The sequence below is a fragment of the Sinohyriopsis cumingii genome, chromosome 13 (genome assembly GCF_028554795.1).
Source record: "Sinohyriopsis cumingii isolate HCF-2022 chromosome 13, ASM2855479v2, whole genome shotgun sequence".
Taxonomy (NCBI): Eukaryota; Metazoa; Mollusca; class Bivalvia; order Unionida; family Unionidae; genus Sinohyriopsis; species Sinohyriopsis cumingii.
Genome location: NC_142973.1, coordinates 4040869 through 4061760, shown reverse-complemented (window position 1 = coordinate 4061760; position 20892 = coordinate 4040869). Strand labels below are relative to the sequence as shown.

General features: G+C 33.8%; 1 protein-coding gene across 1 annotated transcript in view; it reads left to right on the top strand.

The window, feature by feature from the left end:
• The window catches only part of LOC149784863 (uncharacterized), a 36823-nt gene extending 20761 nt beyond the window's left edge, over window positions 1–16062 (top strand). Inside the window, exons 7-8 of the mRNA XM_089978438.1 lie at window positions 9315–9432; window positions 11324–16062. Coding sequence (XP_089834564.1) covers window positions 9315–9432; window positions 11324–11528 — 323 coding nt within the window. The 3' untranslated portion in view covers window positions 11529–16062. The remainder of the gene's footprint in view (window positions 1–9314; window positions 9433–11323) is intronic.
• The last annotated feature ends 4830 nt before the right edge of the window (window positions 16063–20892 follow it).

Sequence of the window (20892 nt, the reverse complement as noted above, 5' to 3'; positions counted from 1 at the left end):
TAAGAATACAGAATTCAACTTTAAAAGTAGGTACATTATTTTAAGGAAAACCTTGAACAAAGTTATGACAAACTCTTGAAAAGCCCTTAAATTTGGTCAAGAGATGCCATGTTATGATTTGACCATCCATCATTTCTGCACAGCTCTAGTTGTCTAACCATTAACAGTTTTACCAGACTTTGCAGATGGCTTGTACATGGGGTAAGTAAGAAGACAGTTGATTTAGGATTACATTTCCTAAATCTTCAGTTATCAAACTTGGATCATGGCTTGCATTTGGGGTAAGGAAGAACCCTGTATATTTTGGGGTCAAAAGGTCAAAGATGAGGGTTACTGTGACAAAGAAAAATGACTTCTGAATAGTAATATTACAAGTACCTCACTGACCAGGGCCATGCCTTATGGATGGCTTACACTTTGGATAAGGAAGAAACAAACTGATTTTGAGGTCAGAAGTCATGGTCGTTGTGACTAAAATAAAGAAAAATGATTTCATCACTAAATTTTTATTAACCATATACCTCCACTGAAGTTTGTGGATCACTTACATGTTGGCTAAGAAAAGATGCATATTTTTTTGTAGTCAAAAAGTGAAAAGTCAAAGTCATATGACTAAAAAAAAGAAAAAAAAGTTTTACATGGTGACTTTAGTTCTAGGCCACACACCTGGACCAGTGTTTATGGCGGACTTGTACTTAAATGTAGACCACACACTTGGACCAGTGTTTATGGTGGACTTGTACTTAAATGTAGACCACACACCTGGACCAGTGTTTATGGAGGACTTGTACTTAAATGTAGACCACACACCTGGACCAGTGTTTATGGAGGACTTGTACTTAAATGTAGACCACACACCTGGACCAGTGTTTATGGAGGACTTGTACTTAAATGTAGACCACACACCTGGACCAGTGTTTATGGAGGACTTGTACTTAAATGTAGACCACACACCTGGACCAGTGTTTATGGAGGACTTGTACTTAAATGTAGACCACACACCTGGACCAGTGTTTATGGAGGACTTGTACTTAAATGTAGACCACACACTTGGACCAGTGTTAATGGAGGATTTGTATTTAAATGTAGACCACACACCTGGACCAGTGTTTATGGAGGACTTGTACTTAAATGTATGCCACACACCTGGACCAATGTTTATGGAGGACTTGTACTTAAATGTAGACCACACACCTGGACCAGTGTTTATGGAGGATTTGTATTTAAATGTAGACCACACACCTGGACCAGTGTTTATGGAGGACTTGTACTAAAATGTAGACCAGAATGCAATACAATGCAATCATCAATTCTTATTTGTTAGACATTTCATATCAATATTTTATGCATATTTACTCACAGGATCTAAAAATACAGCTGTTTAATTATCATAAAAATGCAATCTCTACAGAAAAAACCAAGTAACCTTTTGTAAACAGCCATTATGCATGCATGAGCTTGTGACTTCATTGGGGAGTAGTGGACATCATACAGAATAGTCAATGATAGTGCCAATAAAACTTAATTTTTTTTGCAATATTGTTTAAATGATGTGCATTTATTCATTAAATATGTTGACTACATCTGACATCTATTTTCGTTTTCATTCAGATATTTCACTTAGTTTAGCACTGACTTGCATTTCAAAATCTTGCCAGAATCACCACAAAAAGGACAATTTTTATATCTTTTTAATTATTTACTTCACACACAAAAATGTGCAGACATTTTGTACAATAGTAATAGATACCAAATAAGGAATCCATTGTCTTTATGTTGATTGTGTATTTTTGACAATACAGATATCATTTCAAAAGAGTCTTGTATATTCAGTACATGTGTGTTTAGGTGTTATTTATATTAAATGAAACAATCTAACATAGAGCATTGTATTTAATAGCCACAATTCTAGCCCATCAGTTAATTAACAATGGATATTTGATCATTGAACCATTGTTAATTTATAATTTCCGATCCTGACTATGGATATTATATTACAAGAAGCCACTTGACTTGGAACACTGTATTTAACAGCCTTAATATATCCTAGCAATTAACAGTGAAGTTGGATAATTGATTCATAACTGTCTATAAAAACTTGTCTTGCCCTCATGGTCCCAGGTTTAGAGCTAAGATCTGAAATTGTCAGCGATTTTTAAGGCGGTGGGATGGGCTAGACCACCAGTCATGCCTGTCTTGAATTCATCTGATGCTGTAGTAGTCTGCATAAAGTCTGTGTAAGGAATGTGTAAATTGTATTTTCTGTTGACCTTTAGCCAGCAGTAAAACTGATAGTTGTTTATATTCTATTTTTATGGCATTGAGGTTGCACCTAATCACTTGTTCTGTTCCCTCCCTTAATCTTTCTCCTTAGCATTTTGTTCTTTCCTTCACTCTTTTATTCTTGTGGTTTAATGTTACATTATTTTTGCCAATCATGGTTAATTTAAAATAATTAAATTCACTTTTAGCTGCAACTCATTATGCTTCAAAACAATTTTCACTGACCAGTCACAAAGTACTATTTCTCTCTCTCACCCCATGTTCTGACTTAAACATATGATTTATGTTTTTTTAAAAATGTAAATGTACAAAACTGTAAATGTCCAAAAATGTGAATGTCCAAAATGTAAATGTCCAAAAATGTAAATGTGCAAAAATGTAAATGTCCAAAATGTAAATGTCCAAAAATGTAAATGTCCCAAAATGTAAATGTCCAAAAATGTAAATGTCCAAAAATGTAAATGTCCAAAAATGTAAATGTCCCAAAATGTAAATGTCCAAAACTGTAAATGTCCAAAAATGTAAATGTCCCAAAATGTAAATGTCCAAAAATGTAAATGTCCCAAAATGTAAATGTTCGAAATGTAAATGTCCCAAAATGTAAATGTCCAAAATGTAAATGTCCAAAAATGTAAATGTCCCAAAATGTAAATATCCCAAAATGTAAATGTCCCAAAATGTAAATGTCCAAAACTGTAAATGTCCAAAAATGTAAATGTCCCAAAATGTAAATGTCCAAAATGTAAATGTCCAAAAATGTAAATGTCCTAAAATGTAAATGTCCTAAAATGTAAATGTCCCAAAATGTAAATGTCCAAAAATGTAAATGTCCTATAATGTAAATGTCCTAGTCTTAAAATGTAAATGTCCAAAAATGTAAATGTCCAAAGCTGTAAATGTCCAAAAATGTAAATGTCCCAAAATGTAAATGTCCAAAAATGTAAATGTCCAAAAATGTAAATGTCCCAAAATGTAAATGTCCTAAAATGTAAATTCCAAAAATGTAATGTCCCAAAATGTAAATGTCCCAAAATGTAAATGTCCAAAACTGTAAATGTCCAAAAATGTAAATGTCCAAAAACTGTAAATGTCCAAAAATGTAAATGTCCAAAACTGTAAATGTCCCAAAATGTAAATGTCCCAAAATGTAAATGTCCAAAAAATGTACATGTCCCAAAATGTAAATGTCCAAAAGTGTAAATGTCCCAAAATGTAAATGTCCAAAACTGTAAATGTCCTAAAATGTAAATGTCCTAGTCCTAAAATGTAAATGTACTAAAATGTAAATGTCCAAAGCTGTAAATGTCCAAAGCTGTAAATGTCCAACGCTGTAAATGTCCTAAAATGTAAATGTCCAAAAATGTAAATGTCCAAAGCTGTAAATGTCCTAAAATGTAAATGTCCAAAAATGTAAATGTCCAAAAATGTAAATGTACCAAAATGTAAATGTCCAAAAATGTAAATGTCCCAAAATGTAAATGTCCAAAAATGTAAATGTCCAAAATGTAAACGTCCAATAATGTAAATGTCCCAAAATGTAAATGTCCAAAAATGTAAATGTCCCAAATGTAAATGTCCCAAAATGTAAATGTCCAAAATGTAAATGTCCCACAATGTAAATGTCCACAAATGTAAATGTCCGAAATGTAAATGTCCCAAAATGTAAATGTCCTAAATGTAAATGTCCCAAAATGTAAATGTCCAAAAATGTTGGTAAATATATCATCAAACTACTCATCCACCAATGATAGACCTCTTTCACATGTCTAATAAAGCATGCACTCCAAAAACAATTGGAGGAAACTTTGCACTCAACAATGATAGAACAATGGTGATTCATAGCGATGGGTTCCCCCAGTGATGTCATTGGGACTTGAGTAATGGAAGATGATTGTACATGGCCTATGGGAATATTTTTACATGTACATTTAAAATGAAATATCTAGCTTACGGTTGATTGTATCGAGTCAGAATTTTAAGATAAATAATACTGAATAATTTAGAGCTGTGTTAAGTTGGTTGTCTGGTCTGTCTTTAAGGTATGGGAGAGGCCTATTGATTTTGGGGCTAAATTACCAATACACCACTAAATTACCATTATATGGGTCAAGGAATTGTCAAGAGTATATTTAAAATTAATTGTACTATTGGTCGTAGTTAATAAATTTCTGGACTCTGTTAATGTTTTTTATGTTTAACAGTTCAGTTAATCATTGATTGATCGTATAATGTTAAGTCTTAATGGTAACACATCACTGAATACCAAGGAAATGGGAATAAAGTTTTTCTCCCAGAGACACACACGGGCAACTGATGGGCTGGCCTGGTTGGGTATTGAACCTGCAATCCTTGGATTATGTGTGATGCTCTAGCAGATTAGCTGTTTGTGTGTGTGTGTGTGTGTGTGTGTGTGTGTGTGTGTGTGTATGTGCATCAGAAGATTTAATGTATCACAATTGAAATAGACATTGGTTATTTATAGCTAGCAAGATTTAATATATCACAATTGAAATAGACGATGGTTATATATAGCTAGCAAGATATACAAATATGAGAAGCCTTTTATAAAAATTGATACAGAGCTTATCTGGTCTGGTTAATTCGTTGCAAGCTCTTAACGTTATACTTCAGTAGACCTAACTGTTAGATTAATTAGCATTTAAATGATCTGCATTAACACATTCTCTTTCAGTTATCATGTAAATATGAATTTGGATAATCATAAGTTACTTCAGTTTGAGTAGAGAGCAGATGTGTTTTTATTAATAATTGGATGATGTTAAATTAATTTATCTTGCAAAGTATGAATCATTTGCAAAACGTGAATCTCCAGATCTGAAACGACACTGCAAACAGCATCCCAAGTCTGGAATGACACTGCAAACAGCATGTTTAATTTTGTTCCATTAATAAGATCGCCATTTTGCCAGCTACATGGTACAAATCAATTTCAGTACATAAATCTCCAAAGCTTAAATAAAACTACAAAACAGCATAAGTAGTTTTGATTCATAATATATTTTAGCTGTCAGTTCATATTTTATTTATGGGTATCATTTGTCAAGGTTTTGGAGAAAATGACATTTTCAGTTGTATTTAAATCAGTGCATTGGTATTATTTATTTTCACAGAAGGATCTTTGTGTATTGGAACTATGAGTACATGGTTTGTTGGAAATTTGAGTTCATGGTTTGTAACAATTATAAGCTGCATGAAAATTGTTGCCATTTTAATTATGATACATTTGAGCATTTGGCAATTGCCAGCTGGATGTAAAATTTTCATAACAGTTTCATCTTTGCCAATGATGGAGGGGGGTAAAAACAAAATGTACACTTTTACTTTTAAAATTTCAGGTTGTGGAAAGCAGTTTGTTATTAGCATTAACATATGCTTGAAATATCTATGAATTTTAAGACTATAACGTGATGGTAAACTCTCATTAATATAGTTTTATTTTCATGACACAAACAAGTATGTTAAATTTTGTTTTACTAAAAGAGAAGTAACTCTTGTTTAAAGAGTTCCTGAGAACCAGAACTCTTAATTAACAAATCTCTTACTGTGGATTGATCAATAGAGGCCAGTAAATATCGGGTCTTGTTTTCCAACCATTTCAGTCTAATTTACAGTTGCAATGGTCAGACATTTTTCTCCATTTTAAAGTGGAATTCCACTTTTCTCCTTACTTGAATCGGGTTTTTCTTGATATAGTCCATTTTTTTATATCATCTCTGATCTGGTTTTTTAAAAACAGTCTGACCCTCCCATTCTGCAGCAACCCTTGTAAATTATTCGTTCCATATATTAGTTAGCACAAGACACTCGTAAAGAGTATTCTGATTCATCAAAGGTTTAAATTCATCGAATGAATCTTCGTGTAATGGAAACTGATGGCAATGGTAAGAAGAAGCATGCTTGCAAAACGTGTTGTACTGTGTTGTTGAGAGAGACCATAACACAAAAAAATTGCATAAAGGTTTAAAAAACATGGGAATGGCTGGAGCGAAAAGTTGATGGAAATTTAATTGGTTTATAAGAGAACTGAATGCTAGAGGACTGGCATTTTGTGACTTCTGCAATAAATATGTGAATTACAGTAATTGTAGTCGGAAGAGTTTGGAACAGCACCTACAAAAAAGTTGCATATGGAAAAATTGAAGCTCAGAAGGCATCTGGGGAAAGTGCAATTAATTACTATAAGAAGAAAGATTTCTTGCATGAAAGAACCGATGTAGCCCTCTGTCAGAATATGCACACTGCATGTCACCAATACAAGCACCAGCTTGAAAGGAGAGAGACTCTCATTGAGAAGGAAAAGAAATGATTGCACATTGAGCCCAAAAAGTAAGTGGTGACAAAAAGGAAGGCTAAAGAAATCTTTGCCAAAGCCGCAAAAAGAGCTTGAGAGGCATATCAACAGGTTGTGTCCACTGGAGAAAAAGACAAGTGAATGTATGGGATTAATTGTATATACCGGTAGTTGATGTGCTTGGGTGTTTATTTTACAGATTTGTTATGAAAAGAGAGAAGTATAATATATTTGCTGCAAAAATTGAGAAATTATTGTGACTTAATTACAATGTGAACACTGACATGCACATGAAATAAATGGTGTCAGAAGTGGGATCATTTCGGATATAACAGAGCACTGAAATTGTTTTATTATATTTGTATGCTTTTTGTGTGTTTCAGATGCGTTTGACAATACTAATGGTTTTGTCAGCAAGCGGCCTGCTAAAAGGATTCGCACAACTCCAGCTGTAGGGCTGAGAGTGAGTGAGTGTTTTGATGGTAGGAATATCCGGGGTGTCCGGTGTTGTCAGAGGGTAGAAACGTCCGTGTGTCCGGAGCGTTTAAGGTGCCGGAGCGTCTAATGTCTAGCGTCTGGAATGTCAAGAGTGACTAAGGTGACCCAGCTGTAGAGCCGTCAAAGGACCAGGGGGTCCGGAGGGTCTAATATTTCAAGTGTCCGGAGGGTCTAATGTTTCAAGTGATCATAGTATTCCGAGGGTCCGGAGTCTATATTGGTTGTGAAATTGATTCAGAGGAGCTGTGGAGCGGATAAGGTGCACGGGTGACGGAGTGCATCTCCACACATGTATTTTTAGCTGTATGCTAATTCTGGGTTAGTAAGACCCAGTGTATTATTCAGGACTGGAAGGATAGATTGTATATCCGTTCTTGTTTAGTGACATAATTTAGCTACCTGAGCGAATACATTTTTTACTATGTGTAAAGACTTACATTGTTTACTATTTGAGTGAACTATATTCATCTTTCCATTATTGAATCATTTGTGAAATCATTTATCCTGTATTTTAGGGTTACTGAACTAAATTTATTTGTATTTTTTTTTCATCTTTGAAACTGTGCGTTTTTTTGTTAAATAGATCCAATATTTGGATTATAAATACGCACACATCTTCATAATCCACTACTCATATAAATCGCCACATTAAATCATATATATGTGTCGTCATTACGTGTTCTGTTGTTAATCCGAAATATCCCACCCGGTTAATATGAGTGTAAACCGTGCTCTTGGCTGGGGGCCTTCGGCTACACTGGATCCTCAGATCGGGGGCGCTGTTCTTCGAGACCCCATTGGGGGAGGACCCCCAAACCCCACTTAAAATTTTTTCAGCTTTTTAGATGGAAACTAAAATCATGTCTGAATGGTTTGCATAGACTAGACTTACACTAGGCTAGATTCACTTTTATATATTTTATAGAGAACTGTTTACACACTGAGTTATGATACTAGATTCATTTCTTTGTAGTCGTTAATCAGCACCATCTTCAATCTAATTAAAATAAGTGTGGTACTATGTGGACCTATGCAGTAAGTATCTTGTATGAATCTTGGTATTAAAGTAGGTATCTTGTATGAACCTTGGTATCAAAGTAAGGATCTTGTATGAATCTTGGTATCAAAGTAAGGATCTTGTATGAATCTTGGTATCAAAGTAAGGATCTTGTATGAATCTTGGTATCAAAGTAAGGATCTTGTATGAATCTTGGTATCAAAGGAAGGATCTTGTATGAATCTTGGTATCAAAGTAAGGATCTTGTATGAATCTTGGTATCAAAGTAAGGATCTTGGATGAATCTTGGTATTAAAGTAAGGATCTTGTATGAACCTTGGTATCAAAGTAAGGATCTTGTATGAATCTTGGTATCAAAGTAAGGATCTTGTATGAATCTTGGTATCAAAGTAAGGACCTTGTATGAATCTTGGTATCAAAGTAAGGATCTTATATGAACCTTGGTATCAAAGTAAGGATCTTGTATGAATCTTGGTATCAAAGTAAGGATCTTGGATGAATCTTGGTATCAAAGTAAGGATCTTGTATGAATCTTGGTATCAAAGTAAGGATCTTGTATGAATCTTGGTATTAAAGTAAGGATCTTGTATGAATCTTGGTATCAAAGGAAGGATCTTGTATGAATCTTGGTATCAAAGTAAGGATCTTGTATGAATCTTGGTATCAAAGTAAGGATCTTGTATGAATCTTGGTATTAAAGTAAGGATCTTGTATGAACCTTGGTATCAAAGTAAGGATCTTGTATGAATCTTGGTATCAAAGTAAGGATCTTGGATGAATCTTGGTATTAAAGTAAGGATCTTGTATGAACCTTGGTATCAAAGTAAGGATCTTGTATGAATCTTGGTATCAGAGTAAGGATCTTGTATGAATCTTGGTATCAAAGTAAGGACCTTGTATGAACCTTGGTATCAAAGTAAGGATCTTGTATGAATCTTGGTATCAAAGTAAGGATCTTGTATGAATCTTGGTATCAAAGTAAGGATCTTGTATGAATCTTGGTATCAAAGTAAGGATCTTGTATGAATCTTGGTATCAAAGTAAGGATCTTGTATGAACCTTGGTATCAAAACATTGAAAAGATCATTGTGTAAATTGAATATAAAACATTCTATAGAACGGATTTATGAAACATGTAAAGTTTTCTTCCAAATTTCTAAAACACAAAGAAATATTGATTATTACATTATAAAATTGTTACAGGTGGCCTTTTCACAAGGTCTTTGCCATTCTGGTTGGATTGGCTGAAATATGTCTCCTTCCTGCACTATTCCTTCCATTCTTTGATGTTTCTGGAATTTCATGATGCTCCTCCAGTTCAGTAAGTTATTATTAACTATATTCTCACCATTATATCAGTATGCATTATCTACAACATGAAGAATTTTCTTCATTAATAGATCAGTTAAAATACAAACCCATATTGTGTTGGTTTAAACTCCATTTTATCATCGTGTGATGTTAACTGTGTGTCCAGAATTTATAGATGTTTGTATTGTGGTGTGATGTTCACTCTGTGTCCAGGATTTATAGATGTTTGTATTGTGGTGTGATGTTCACTCTGTGTCCAGAATTTATAGATGTTTATATTGTGGTGTGATGTTCACTCTGTGTCCAGAATTTATAGATGTTTGTATTGTGGTGTGATGTTCACTCTGTGTCCAGAATTTATAGATGTTTGTATTGTGGTGTGATGTTCACTCTGTGTCCAGAATTTATAGATGTTTGTATTATGGTGTGATATTCACTCTGTGTCCAGAATTTATAGATGTTTGTATTGTGGTGTGATGTTCACTCTGTGTCCAGAATTTATAGATGTTTGTATTATGGTGTGATGTTCACTCTGTGTCCAGAATTTATAGATGTTTGTATTATGGTGTGATGTTCACTCTGTGTCCAGAATTTATAGATGTTGTATTATGGTGTGATATTCACTCTGTGTCCAGAATTTATAGATGTTTGTATTATGGTGTGATGTTCACTCTGTGTCCAGAATTTATAGATGTTTGTATTGTGGTGTGATGTTCACTCTGTGTCCAGAATTTATAGATGTTTGTATTGTGGTGTGATAATCACTCTGTGTCCAGAATTTATAGATGTTTGTATTGTGGTGTGATGTTCACTCTGTGTCCAGAATTTATAGATGTTTGTATTGTGGTGTGATGTTCACTCTGTGTCCAGAATTTGTAGATACTGCTTTCTCTAGGTCAGCATAAATCAGTTCCTCCTACAATACTGAATTTATTTACCACTCTGGTACATGATTTTGAATCTTAACAATTTCTTCGAGTAGAAATACATGGAATTTTGAAAGTTTTAGGATGAATAAGGACTGCATAAGACTGTAAAAAAAATAGTTTGGGTCTTAGACATTTATCTTTATGTACTTGGTGGAGGAGTTACTTGTTTGGTTGGATTGTTTTGTTTTTTCCTGTTGCAAATATAAACACATCGCACTCAACAGATGGAACCAGAAATCCAAAATACTGACATTGTTACAGTGCTGTTACATCATAGCACAGTGTACAGTTGAGACATAGTTACAGTGCTGTTACATCATAACACACACAGTGTGCAATTAAGACACATTGTTACAGTGCTGTTACATCATAACACACAGTGTGCAATTAAGACACATTGTTACAGTGATGTTACATCATAACACACACAGTGTGCAATTAAGACACATTGTTACAGTGCTCTTACATCATAGCACAGTGTACAGTTGAGACATTGTTACAGTGCTGTTACATCACAGCACAGTGTACAGTTGAGACATAGTTACAGTGCTGTTACATCATAACACACAGTGTGCAATTAAGACACATTGTTACAGTGCTGTTACATCATAACACACACAGTGTGCAATTAAGACACATTGTTACAGTGCTCTTACATCATAGCACAGTGTACAGTTGAGACATAGTTACAGTGCTGTTACATCATAACAGACACAGTGTGCAATTAAGACACATTGTTACAGTGCTCTTACATCATAGCACAGTGTACAGTTGAGACATTGTTACAGTGCTGTTACATCATAACACACACAGTGTGCAATTAAGACACATTGTTACAGTGCTCTTACATCATAGCACATTGTACAGTTGAGACACGTTGTTACAGTGTTGTTACATTATAGCACAGTGTGTAGTTAAGACACATTGTTACAGTGCAGTTAAACTGAATCCTTGTTTTTTTCTTTTGTACAGGTGTGCCAGTAATAGGAACAGTTCTGTGTTCGTGTCATGCAGAGAACCCAACATCACTTCTCATACTATTCCATCAAAGGAGGTTTTACAGTATTACAATGTCACCTGGAACTACTGGCAATACATTCTGCCACTCCTGTTCTTCACCATTATGTTCAGAATACTTGGATATATTGTGCTCTGCTTTATCAGGAAACCAGTTTGATGTCTTACCCGTTAATTGATGTAAACTGTAAATCATTGGAAATTTATACAAGTTGTTAATTTTTACATATATTGGTATTGAAGCAAAAAGCTTATGGGAAGGTCTGTCATCCATTGTCTGTCTGTTTGTTAGTTCAAGTTTTTTTTCCACACATTAATCTGAAAGTTTTGTTGGTTATCATGAAAATGGTGCCACAGAGATATCTAATGTAGATACCACAATGATAATCTTCACAACCTTTTTCATCACTACTCCACCTCAATGGATGGTCATATCAACATGGGATTTTCACTAGAAGATTTTTTTTTATGATGTGTAGTTGATCCTAAGTGAAAGTGGTGCCAGTCTGACATTCAGCTTGGCCAACATGGCAGCCATCTTTAAAAAAATTGTTATCAATGCTCCTCAGTGGAAAGTCATATGGGTTTTTCGCTTCTTTTTATTTCTAGTTGGCACTGAATAGAAATGATTCCAATCTGACCTCCAGTAGAGTGGTGGTAATCTTGAAAATCTTGTCATTGTTACTCCTGGATAGATGGTACATACAGTTGTCATGAAGAAAAAAACTTTCTGTGATGTCTAGTTTGTCCTAAACAAAAATTATGCCAATCTGACCTCTAGTATAGCCATCAAGGTGGCCATTTTGAAAAGCTTTTTATTGCTACTCGTTTGAATGGTCATGTCAACTTGGGGTTTTATTAAAAGACTTTGTATAATGTCTTGTTGATTGTAAATGAAAATGGTACTTAAAGTTAAAGTTTTTATGCAAGATAATAAAAAATGTTTTGATTTTTTCAACTCACATGATCGTTATCATCTTTAATAATTTATACAAGTTATTTGTTGCTCAGATTGAATTAAAAGTAGAAATCATTTTAGCAAGAGATATATGATGTACCAAACACTAAGACCTGTCTATTAAGGACATTCAGTTTTGTAAGATGAGGACAGGTATCGTCTCTACATAAGGTTCCCTGTTGGCATTGTACGTAGAATACTGGTGGTGGTATAATAGACTTGACACCTGTAAAAAGCAACAGTTGGGAGCAGCCTGTGAGATGTTCACTCTGAGAAGGTATATTTTATTCAAAAAATCAGTTTTATATAAACATTTTACTTTGTATTTTGAGGATTTCACTTATTTTGCCATTACAATTTTTGTTTTATATGCCTTTTTGAGATGCCTTGGCTGACTCAGCACTATTTAGCCAGGCTTATGATGATATGCCTTTAAGCCATATACTATAAATATATACTATAAATAGATATTAGTTAATTTAGTCAAATTAAAACTAGGTTCCTAGGTGTTCATTTGGAACAGGCATATTTTTATTGAGATATTTGTTAAGACAGGTTTCACTTTATTATTATTAAAATTGTTTTGTTATGAATACTTATGAGGTTTTTTTTGCAATTTTTTATTTTGTCATAGTTTACATAGAGAATCTCAAATAGGTAATATTTAATATTGAATTTATGAAACATGTTGAATAATGTCCAGCTTTTGCAAGCATTGGTGAGCAAAAGCTGGACATTATTCAATGAGTTTCATAAATTTAATATTAAATCATTACCCATTTGAGATTCTTTTTATAACATGGTTATTATTTCAAATGAAATTATTTAGACAGAAGAATGAATAATTTCATTCATTCTGTCACGCAGTGCACCTTTCATTTTTTGTCCCAAACAAAAGCTGAACTAGTAAAAGTAGATTGTACTTTCTTTGCAAACTATAATTCAAAGAACAAGTGTCCATCTGAATAAACAGAACATTTTATAAAGACAAAAGCATTTTTCATAACAGAATGATCAATGCGTGAGATGTTACATTGTTTGATATGGTACACAGTAGGCCTAGAGTACATGTTTACTCTAAAATATAACTTTCACAACTAAATAATACATTGTTGCAATTTTCATGTGAAATAGGATTACTGGATGCAGAAATTCCCACATTTACTGTAACGTATTTGTTACCAGATATTGGCAGTATTTGATTTGGAACAGTACCTCTGTACAGAACATGTAAACAAATTTCTTTTTGAGTCATATTTGCAAAAAGAAACTGCGTAAATATGTTTATGGTTGGATAAAGTTCTGTCAGTTGGGAGACTTGTTTATGTCTACGGTCTTCTGTGAACAGAGGTGAGTTTATTTACTTCTGTAATTTAACATTGAAACCACATTTGTATATAGGGTGAAAGGAAAAATCAAGAGCAAATAGAAGCTGTGAATACTCAGATTAATTTTTCCTTGCTAGAAATTTGTGTTTGCAGCTGTTAGAGTGTATTTGCATTTGTAACATTTAATTATTAGATCCGATTCAATGTCTTGTGAGTGACACACTCTCTGAATGAATGAATCTCCTATATCCATTTATACTTTCAGTATGCTTTTTTCTGAATATTGATACCTTCAACAATGTTATTATATATTGTAAGTACTTTTTGAAAGGCTGTGTTTTATGGCACTAATTTCAGCCTATATTTACAAATGCATTTACCTCTACATTTGTTAGCTTTTTAAGTTTTCTTTAACTTAGATCATTGAATATATATATATATATATATATATATATATATATATATATATATATATATATATATATATATATATATTTATTTATTTATGTATAATAAACTGCCTACGAACAGTGCAAAACTAGTATCTAACGAGCCAAAGCGCTTTTGACTCTTTAATGAGTCTTTTTCAAAGGCAAATACAAAACATAGACAAGACAAATTAATAAAACAAACCGTTGTCTTTGTAAAACTTTACATTCTTAATATATATATTTACACACACACACTGCATCCACCTCAACTGCAGGATGCCATGGGTTCAAACCCTGGTGGAGTCATACCAAGGACTTACAGAAATGGTACTAGCTGCTGCCTTGTTTGGCACTCACCATTAAAAAGTTAGTGTTAGAACTGGTCTGTCTGGTGTCAGGATAATGTGACTGGGTTAGACATGATGCTACATGTCTTCGGCATGATGCCCCAGTGCTAGACATCACTATAAACTATCATGCTGCAGACATCGTAGCGATATGAACTGAAAATTGTTCAAAGCTACATTAACAATCCAAATCTCACAGAGCCTTCAAACTCAGCAGCATTTTGCCAACAGTAAGAGCAGGCCCACAGGATCTTCTAATAAAAACCCTTGTTGATAGACTAATAACTCGGGATCATGTTTGTAATTCTTCATTTGGGCACAAAGCTAATTACTGCATCTCTGCAGCAACTAATCTCCCTTACACAAAGCATGTGAGGTTGATACAACAAAAATGGACATTTCAGGTTTTGAATGAGTGGGATCGTGAATGCACTCAATACACTGGAATATTCTGTTAGACATTTCTTGTTTTATTTATCAAGTGTAAAATATTGGAATTTGATTCAACTCATTAAGCACATTTTTGAAAAAAATGTGAAGGTTAGTGAAGACAATCATATCTTAATCAGTATGCATGAAGATTCATGCCTATTATGGTATGGCCCTGTGAAGATTCATGCATGTTATGGTATGGCCTTGTGAAGATTCATGTGTGTAATGGTATGGCCCTGTGAAGATTCATGTGTGCTATGGTATGGCCCTGTGAAGATTAATGCATGTAATGGTATGGCCCTGTGAAGATTCATGCGTATTATGGTATGGCCCTGTGAAGATTCATGCACGTTATGGTATGGCCCTGTGAAGATTCATGCGTGTTATGGTAAGGCCCTGTGAAGATTCATGCGTGTTATGATATGGCCCTGAATCCATCATGCATTGTGCTTCACTATTGTTATATTAAACTTCTTAAAAAGCACTTGACCAATTTTGATCAAATTTGGCACAGCATTGGGGCCTGAAGTGCTTTCAGATTTAAATAAATTTTGCCAGAATGCTGGAAAATATCGTCACTATTACTATAGACATTGAATGATGACTTCTAAAACAACACTGAACAGACAAATTTGACAGAAAGCATGAATAACTTTTTACAAATGATGCCAGTCAGCAATCAAATATGGCCACCATTACAAAAAAAATATTTACAAAGTTTGATCACATTGGACAGAAATCTTGCTTAAAGCTTCTACAAATGATGCTGATCTGTCAGATATGGCCACTGTTACCAGTAATAATAACACCTTTAAATGACAGATTTGCTAGCAGAATAGAATTTTACCAAACTTGAGAGAATACATCCTGGCATGAAGACCTTTACAAAATCTTTGCTGCAATTCCCCAAAGAATAGAAAAGTGTTTAAATTACTTTTTTCCCCAGAAATTTAACCAATATTGATAGAAATTACCTTGGCATGAAATGGTGCCAATTCACCATCAAATATAGCCACTATTACTCAAACAGAAATACCTTTAAAATGCTTTTTTCTGTTTAAAAAATACTGAACTGAATTGTACCAAATTTAACAGGAAACTGTGTCCTAGAAAGCTTACAAGTATGGATGCTGATCTGCCATTAAATATGACTAAAACAGAAAAACCTTTCAGTGACTTCACAAAAACTGCTCAACAGTATTTGACCAAATCAACAGAAAGCATCCTGACATTCAAGGCTTACATTTTTATACCAGTAATGCCAATCTGCAATCGAATATGGTCATTTTTGTTAAAATAAACATTTTAACCATTTTTTTTTCTTCTATAAAATTGTTGAATAGAATTGGACCAACTATAAAGAAAGCATCCTGTTGTAAAGGGCCTTAAACTTTTTATAAATGATGCCAATTAACCACTTAATAGGTAGAAAAACATTTTCACAACTTTATTGTAAAAGAAAGATGAACATAATTGGAATAGAAGCCTCCTGGCATAGGGACCTTTGGACAGTTTATGCTGAATTTGGCTAATAGACAGATGCTAAGTGGGTGAATGATCTCAGGTCCACTCAGGCCTCTTATATACATGCATGTTACTTCCTGTGTACTATATTTTTTCAGATAATATCTTACCTGAAGAGAAATGTCTGTGCCAGATCTTGACATTTATAAAAAAAAATGTATCAGAGATGAAGAATAAAGATCAGATTTGTAAACTTGATGAAAAAAGACAAATCCCCATTTTAATTGGAAATCCATTACGTTATGATAGTGATCCCCCTGATGTGTAACTTAGATGATCCTTTTTATGCCTGCTCTGAAAAAATATATTAGTGAACTATTTTGTGTCAATTTGATGCCATTAAATTGAATATTTTATATATTTTTATATTTATACAAACACATATCAGCGTTAAAACTAAATTCTATGAAACATATCAGCATAATATGTATGAATAGAAATATTTTTTTTATTGTATTGCCTCATTTTCACATGGAAGGTATTCTGCAGATATTATACCTCCACCTTAAGTTTATGGTATGTCTATCCATCTTTTTGTTTTTTCACAATAACTTGTTTTTTCCACCATCTAGACTTTGTGGATGGCTTGTACTTTGGATAAATAAGGAGCCTGTCGATTTTGGGGTCAGTGATCAGGCGTAGTGTGTTTAAAAGAAAAAAATGGTTTCCACAAAATAGAATTAGTTACACATAACAGCAGGTCCAAACTTGCAATTGGGCTAAAGAAGAAGCCTTTTAATTTTGGGATCAAAAGTTCAAAGGTCACTGTAACTCGCAGGAAAAAATTGGTTTCTGCAAATAAATGTCAATTCTTGACCAAGTACCTTGACCAAAGTTGGTGGATGATTTACACATAGGTTAAGCTCATATTGTGGATTATTGGCATTGAACATAATGAAGAAACCATTAGAGTCGGTGGTCAAGGTCATGGTAAATCATATAAGAAATTAAAGATTTCTGCATAGCCAATTTAGTTTAAGACCACATATGTTGACCAAAGGTCAGGGTGATTGGTCAATAATCTCCAGTATAAAGCAGTGTCAGCATTTAACTGTTAAACATGGTCATAATGTGTTCACAGTACTCTAGTTTTTAAATAATATCTTGTGTATTCACTCTTACAAAAGTATAATGTGTCAGTAGTTGCTGTTGTTATGCTTTATCCAAGTTACATTACAATCTGTGTTTTAATTGTTTTCTTATTGTTTATATACTGTTAAAGCTAAGAAAAACTTTAATAAATTCAATTGTATCACAAACATTGCTGTCTTCTTTTTTCATGAAATACATTTTAAATAACAGAACAGTTTTACAACTTTGCAAGATATTTCATAATTTGGTTATCAGATAATAGATAAATAAAAATCTTGTTCTTACAAAGACATGTCCCGATGAGGGTACATGAGATATTTTGCCAGTAGCTTCCTGTGGGTTGGTGGTTCTAACCAGGCTTTCTTGGGTTCTTCAACCAGTTATATACTGGGTGCAATGTAAAGTCTAAAGTAAATTAAGTGTCTCTGAGAATATTTACCCAATCACATTACATTAGGAATATTAGCCTGCTACCTCGAGAATCCAGCCCTACTAAAAGACAAAGATTGGCTTTATACTGTCTACCTTATATAGACAAATGGCAATATATCTTGCCCATTACATCCTTTTGCCACTGCCAGGTGTCGCTAGTTTTTAGCCGAGTGATATACTAACGAGGATGCTTGCATGGCACGGTTGTTGGGAGGGTTTTTAAGTAATGTGATTGGGTAAATATTCTCGGAGATATAGAATTGACTTAAAACTGTCTTCTCTCTTTATCATGCCCAGTATCACATCTACCATGATGCTAGAATGTGTCCAATATCATGGAGCTGAAGCCTTTGAGACCAACTGTTTCTCCTCAAAGAGCCAGAGAAAAATGTTGGCCAGTTGCTTGAATGAGGCACTCAGAGGGACGATGTTATTCGTATGACACCTGTCACTGAGAACAAGCCACTTTCACTCGTAATCATTATGCTCTTTTTCACCTAATTGCATCTTACACTCACCTGTATACGGAATACTCTTTTCTGGTACACTAAACAATCAAATAAAGATAAAGCAATAGAGTTGTGTTTGTCATTTTTACTATCATCTCTTTAATCCCATTCATCATATAAATTTTAGAGTAATCTTTAAAAATTTACTTTTGTATAAGATTAGTGTAAGAGTTTATCCCTGACCTCCATGTACTTTCCTTATTTTCTGTTTATAGCAAATGTATATGACCCATTTCCAAGAAAACAGGTATCTTAATTTGAAACTTTGCCTTGCAGATTCATTGATAATCAAACTAGTTAATTGACCAGTCTGCACTTTTAAAGAAAATGGTGCAAGATGTTAAGCGAAATGGTACTTTTTTTGGTGTGAAATGTGGATGAAAATTGTTAAAGAAAATGGATCTTTTTCAACTTCAAAACATGTCCAATCAGAAAAAGAACCAATCAACACCGCTTTGCAAATTTGAAAAGAAGAATATGAGAGTGATATAATACAAGAGTTGGAACATATAACAGAATATGTGCACATCACAATCATTCACCAAAAGATAGACTGGTAGACTAGTTAGAGTGAGTGTTGAATGTAAATAATATGTCACTTTTGTATTTGTATTTTGGTTCTAATCCACATAGATTTACCCATTTTTGCCAAGAACTTTGACCTGCTGCAGATCCAAGTTAGTTGTAAATATAAATGTACATTTTCCATACAGTGCACTGTAATTATGGCATATAATATATCGAGTACACTTTTTATGCTCAGATTACACTTTTTTGACACCTCTATCGGGGTTGGCATGTGTGCTGCTTGGCAGCCATACTGGATATCAGACTGACACAACTGCTTTAATCAAGACCAAATGGACACCATATGAAGTCTTTCATTAAAGAGATGTAGCAAAAACAAGATTTTCATGATGGTTGCTGTGGTGGCCATATTGAATATTAGATTGTCTCCATTTTCATTTTGGAACAACCACACATGATAAGAAGTCTTTGTGTAAAAATCTCTTGTTTATATGACAATCCAGTCAGGTAAAGTTAATATAAAAAAAATTTCAACTTAGCTGATATTGAAGCCATACTGATTTCCCAACAGCACTCCATGACTATCAACATTTTGTATCCAGCTGTCAGTATGTTCAAATGATGAACATAATATGTACTAGGTTTCACAGCAATCCATCAAAAACTATAATACAAATTGTGTCCACAAGATTCGGCCACACACTGCATTCAGAAAGGGCAATAACTCTAAAATAAATCAAAAGGCAAGATAGTTTGTTGATATGCTTCTGCTTTGCAGTTATTAGGTATATCTGAAAACGGGACAGGTATTAGATGAAGTTGTGCATATTTTCTAAATGTACAATGGAGAGAATTTTAGCATAATAATTGATATGACCACTCATTCATAAGAAATAGCATGAAGAGGATTTTCAAGATTGGCACTGTGGCAGGCACAGTGACTATATGAATGGCACCATTAGGACCAAGTAGACAACATAAGATAGGAGTTTAGCAAATAACCCATACTGATACAACTATTCAGGAGGAGTTGTGATAACAACATTTTCAAGATGACCACTGTGAACTCCAGTTTCTGGAACCTTCTGATGAAAAGGTCTATTAATACATACAAATGTTTTTTAACTTTATGGTAAGTTCACATCTTCAAATTTGTATTTTTCCTTCTAATCTGTGCTTGCAACATATTTTTCATAAGCACACTTCTGTACACAGCATTAATCTTGTACAGTGATTCAATAAGCCATACTTCTACACACTGCATTACTCATGTACACTTATTTCATAAGCCACACTTCAACACACTGCATCAATCATGTACACTGATTGAATAATCCACACTTTAACACACTGCATTATTCATGTACACTGACAAAACAAGCCACACTTCTAAACACTGCATTACTCATGTACACTGATTGTATAAGCCACATATCAACACATTGCATTAATCATGTACACCGATTTAATAAGCCACACTTAAACACATTGCATTAATCATGTACACTGATTGTATAAGTCACACTTCAACACACTGCATTAATCAGGTACTCATTTTAATAAAGCACACTTCAACAGACTGCACTATTATCTACTGATTTAATAAGCCACACTTCAACACATTGCATTATCCATGTATATTAACTGAATAAGCCACACTTCAACACATTGCATTATCCATGTATATTAACTGAATAAGCCACACTTCAACACATTGCATTATCCATGTATATTAACTGAATAAGCCACACTTCAACACATTGCATTATCCATGTATATTAACTGAATAAGCCACACTTCAACACATTGCATTATCCATGTATATTAACTGAATAAGCCACACTTCAACACATTGCATTATCCATGTATATTAACTGAATAAGCCACACTTCAACACATTGCATTATCCATGTATATTAACTGAATAAGCCACACTTCAACAC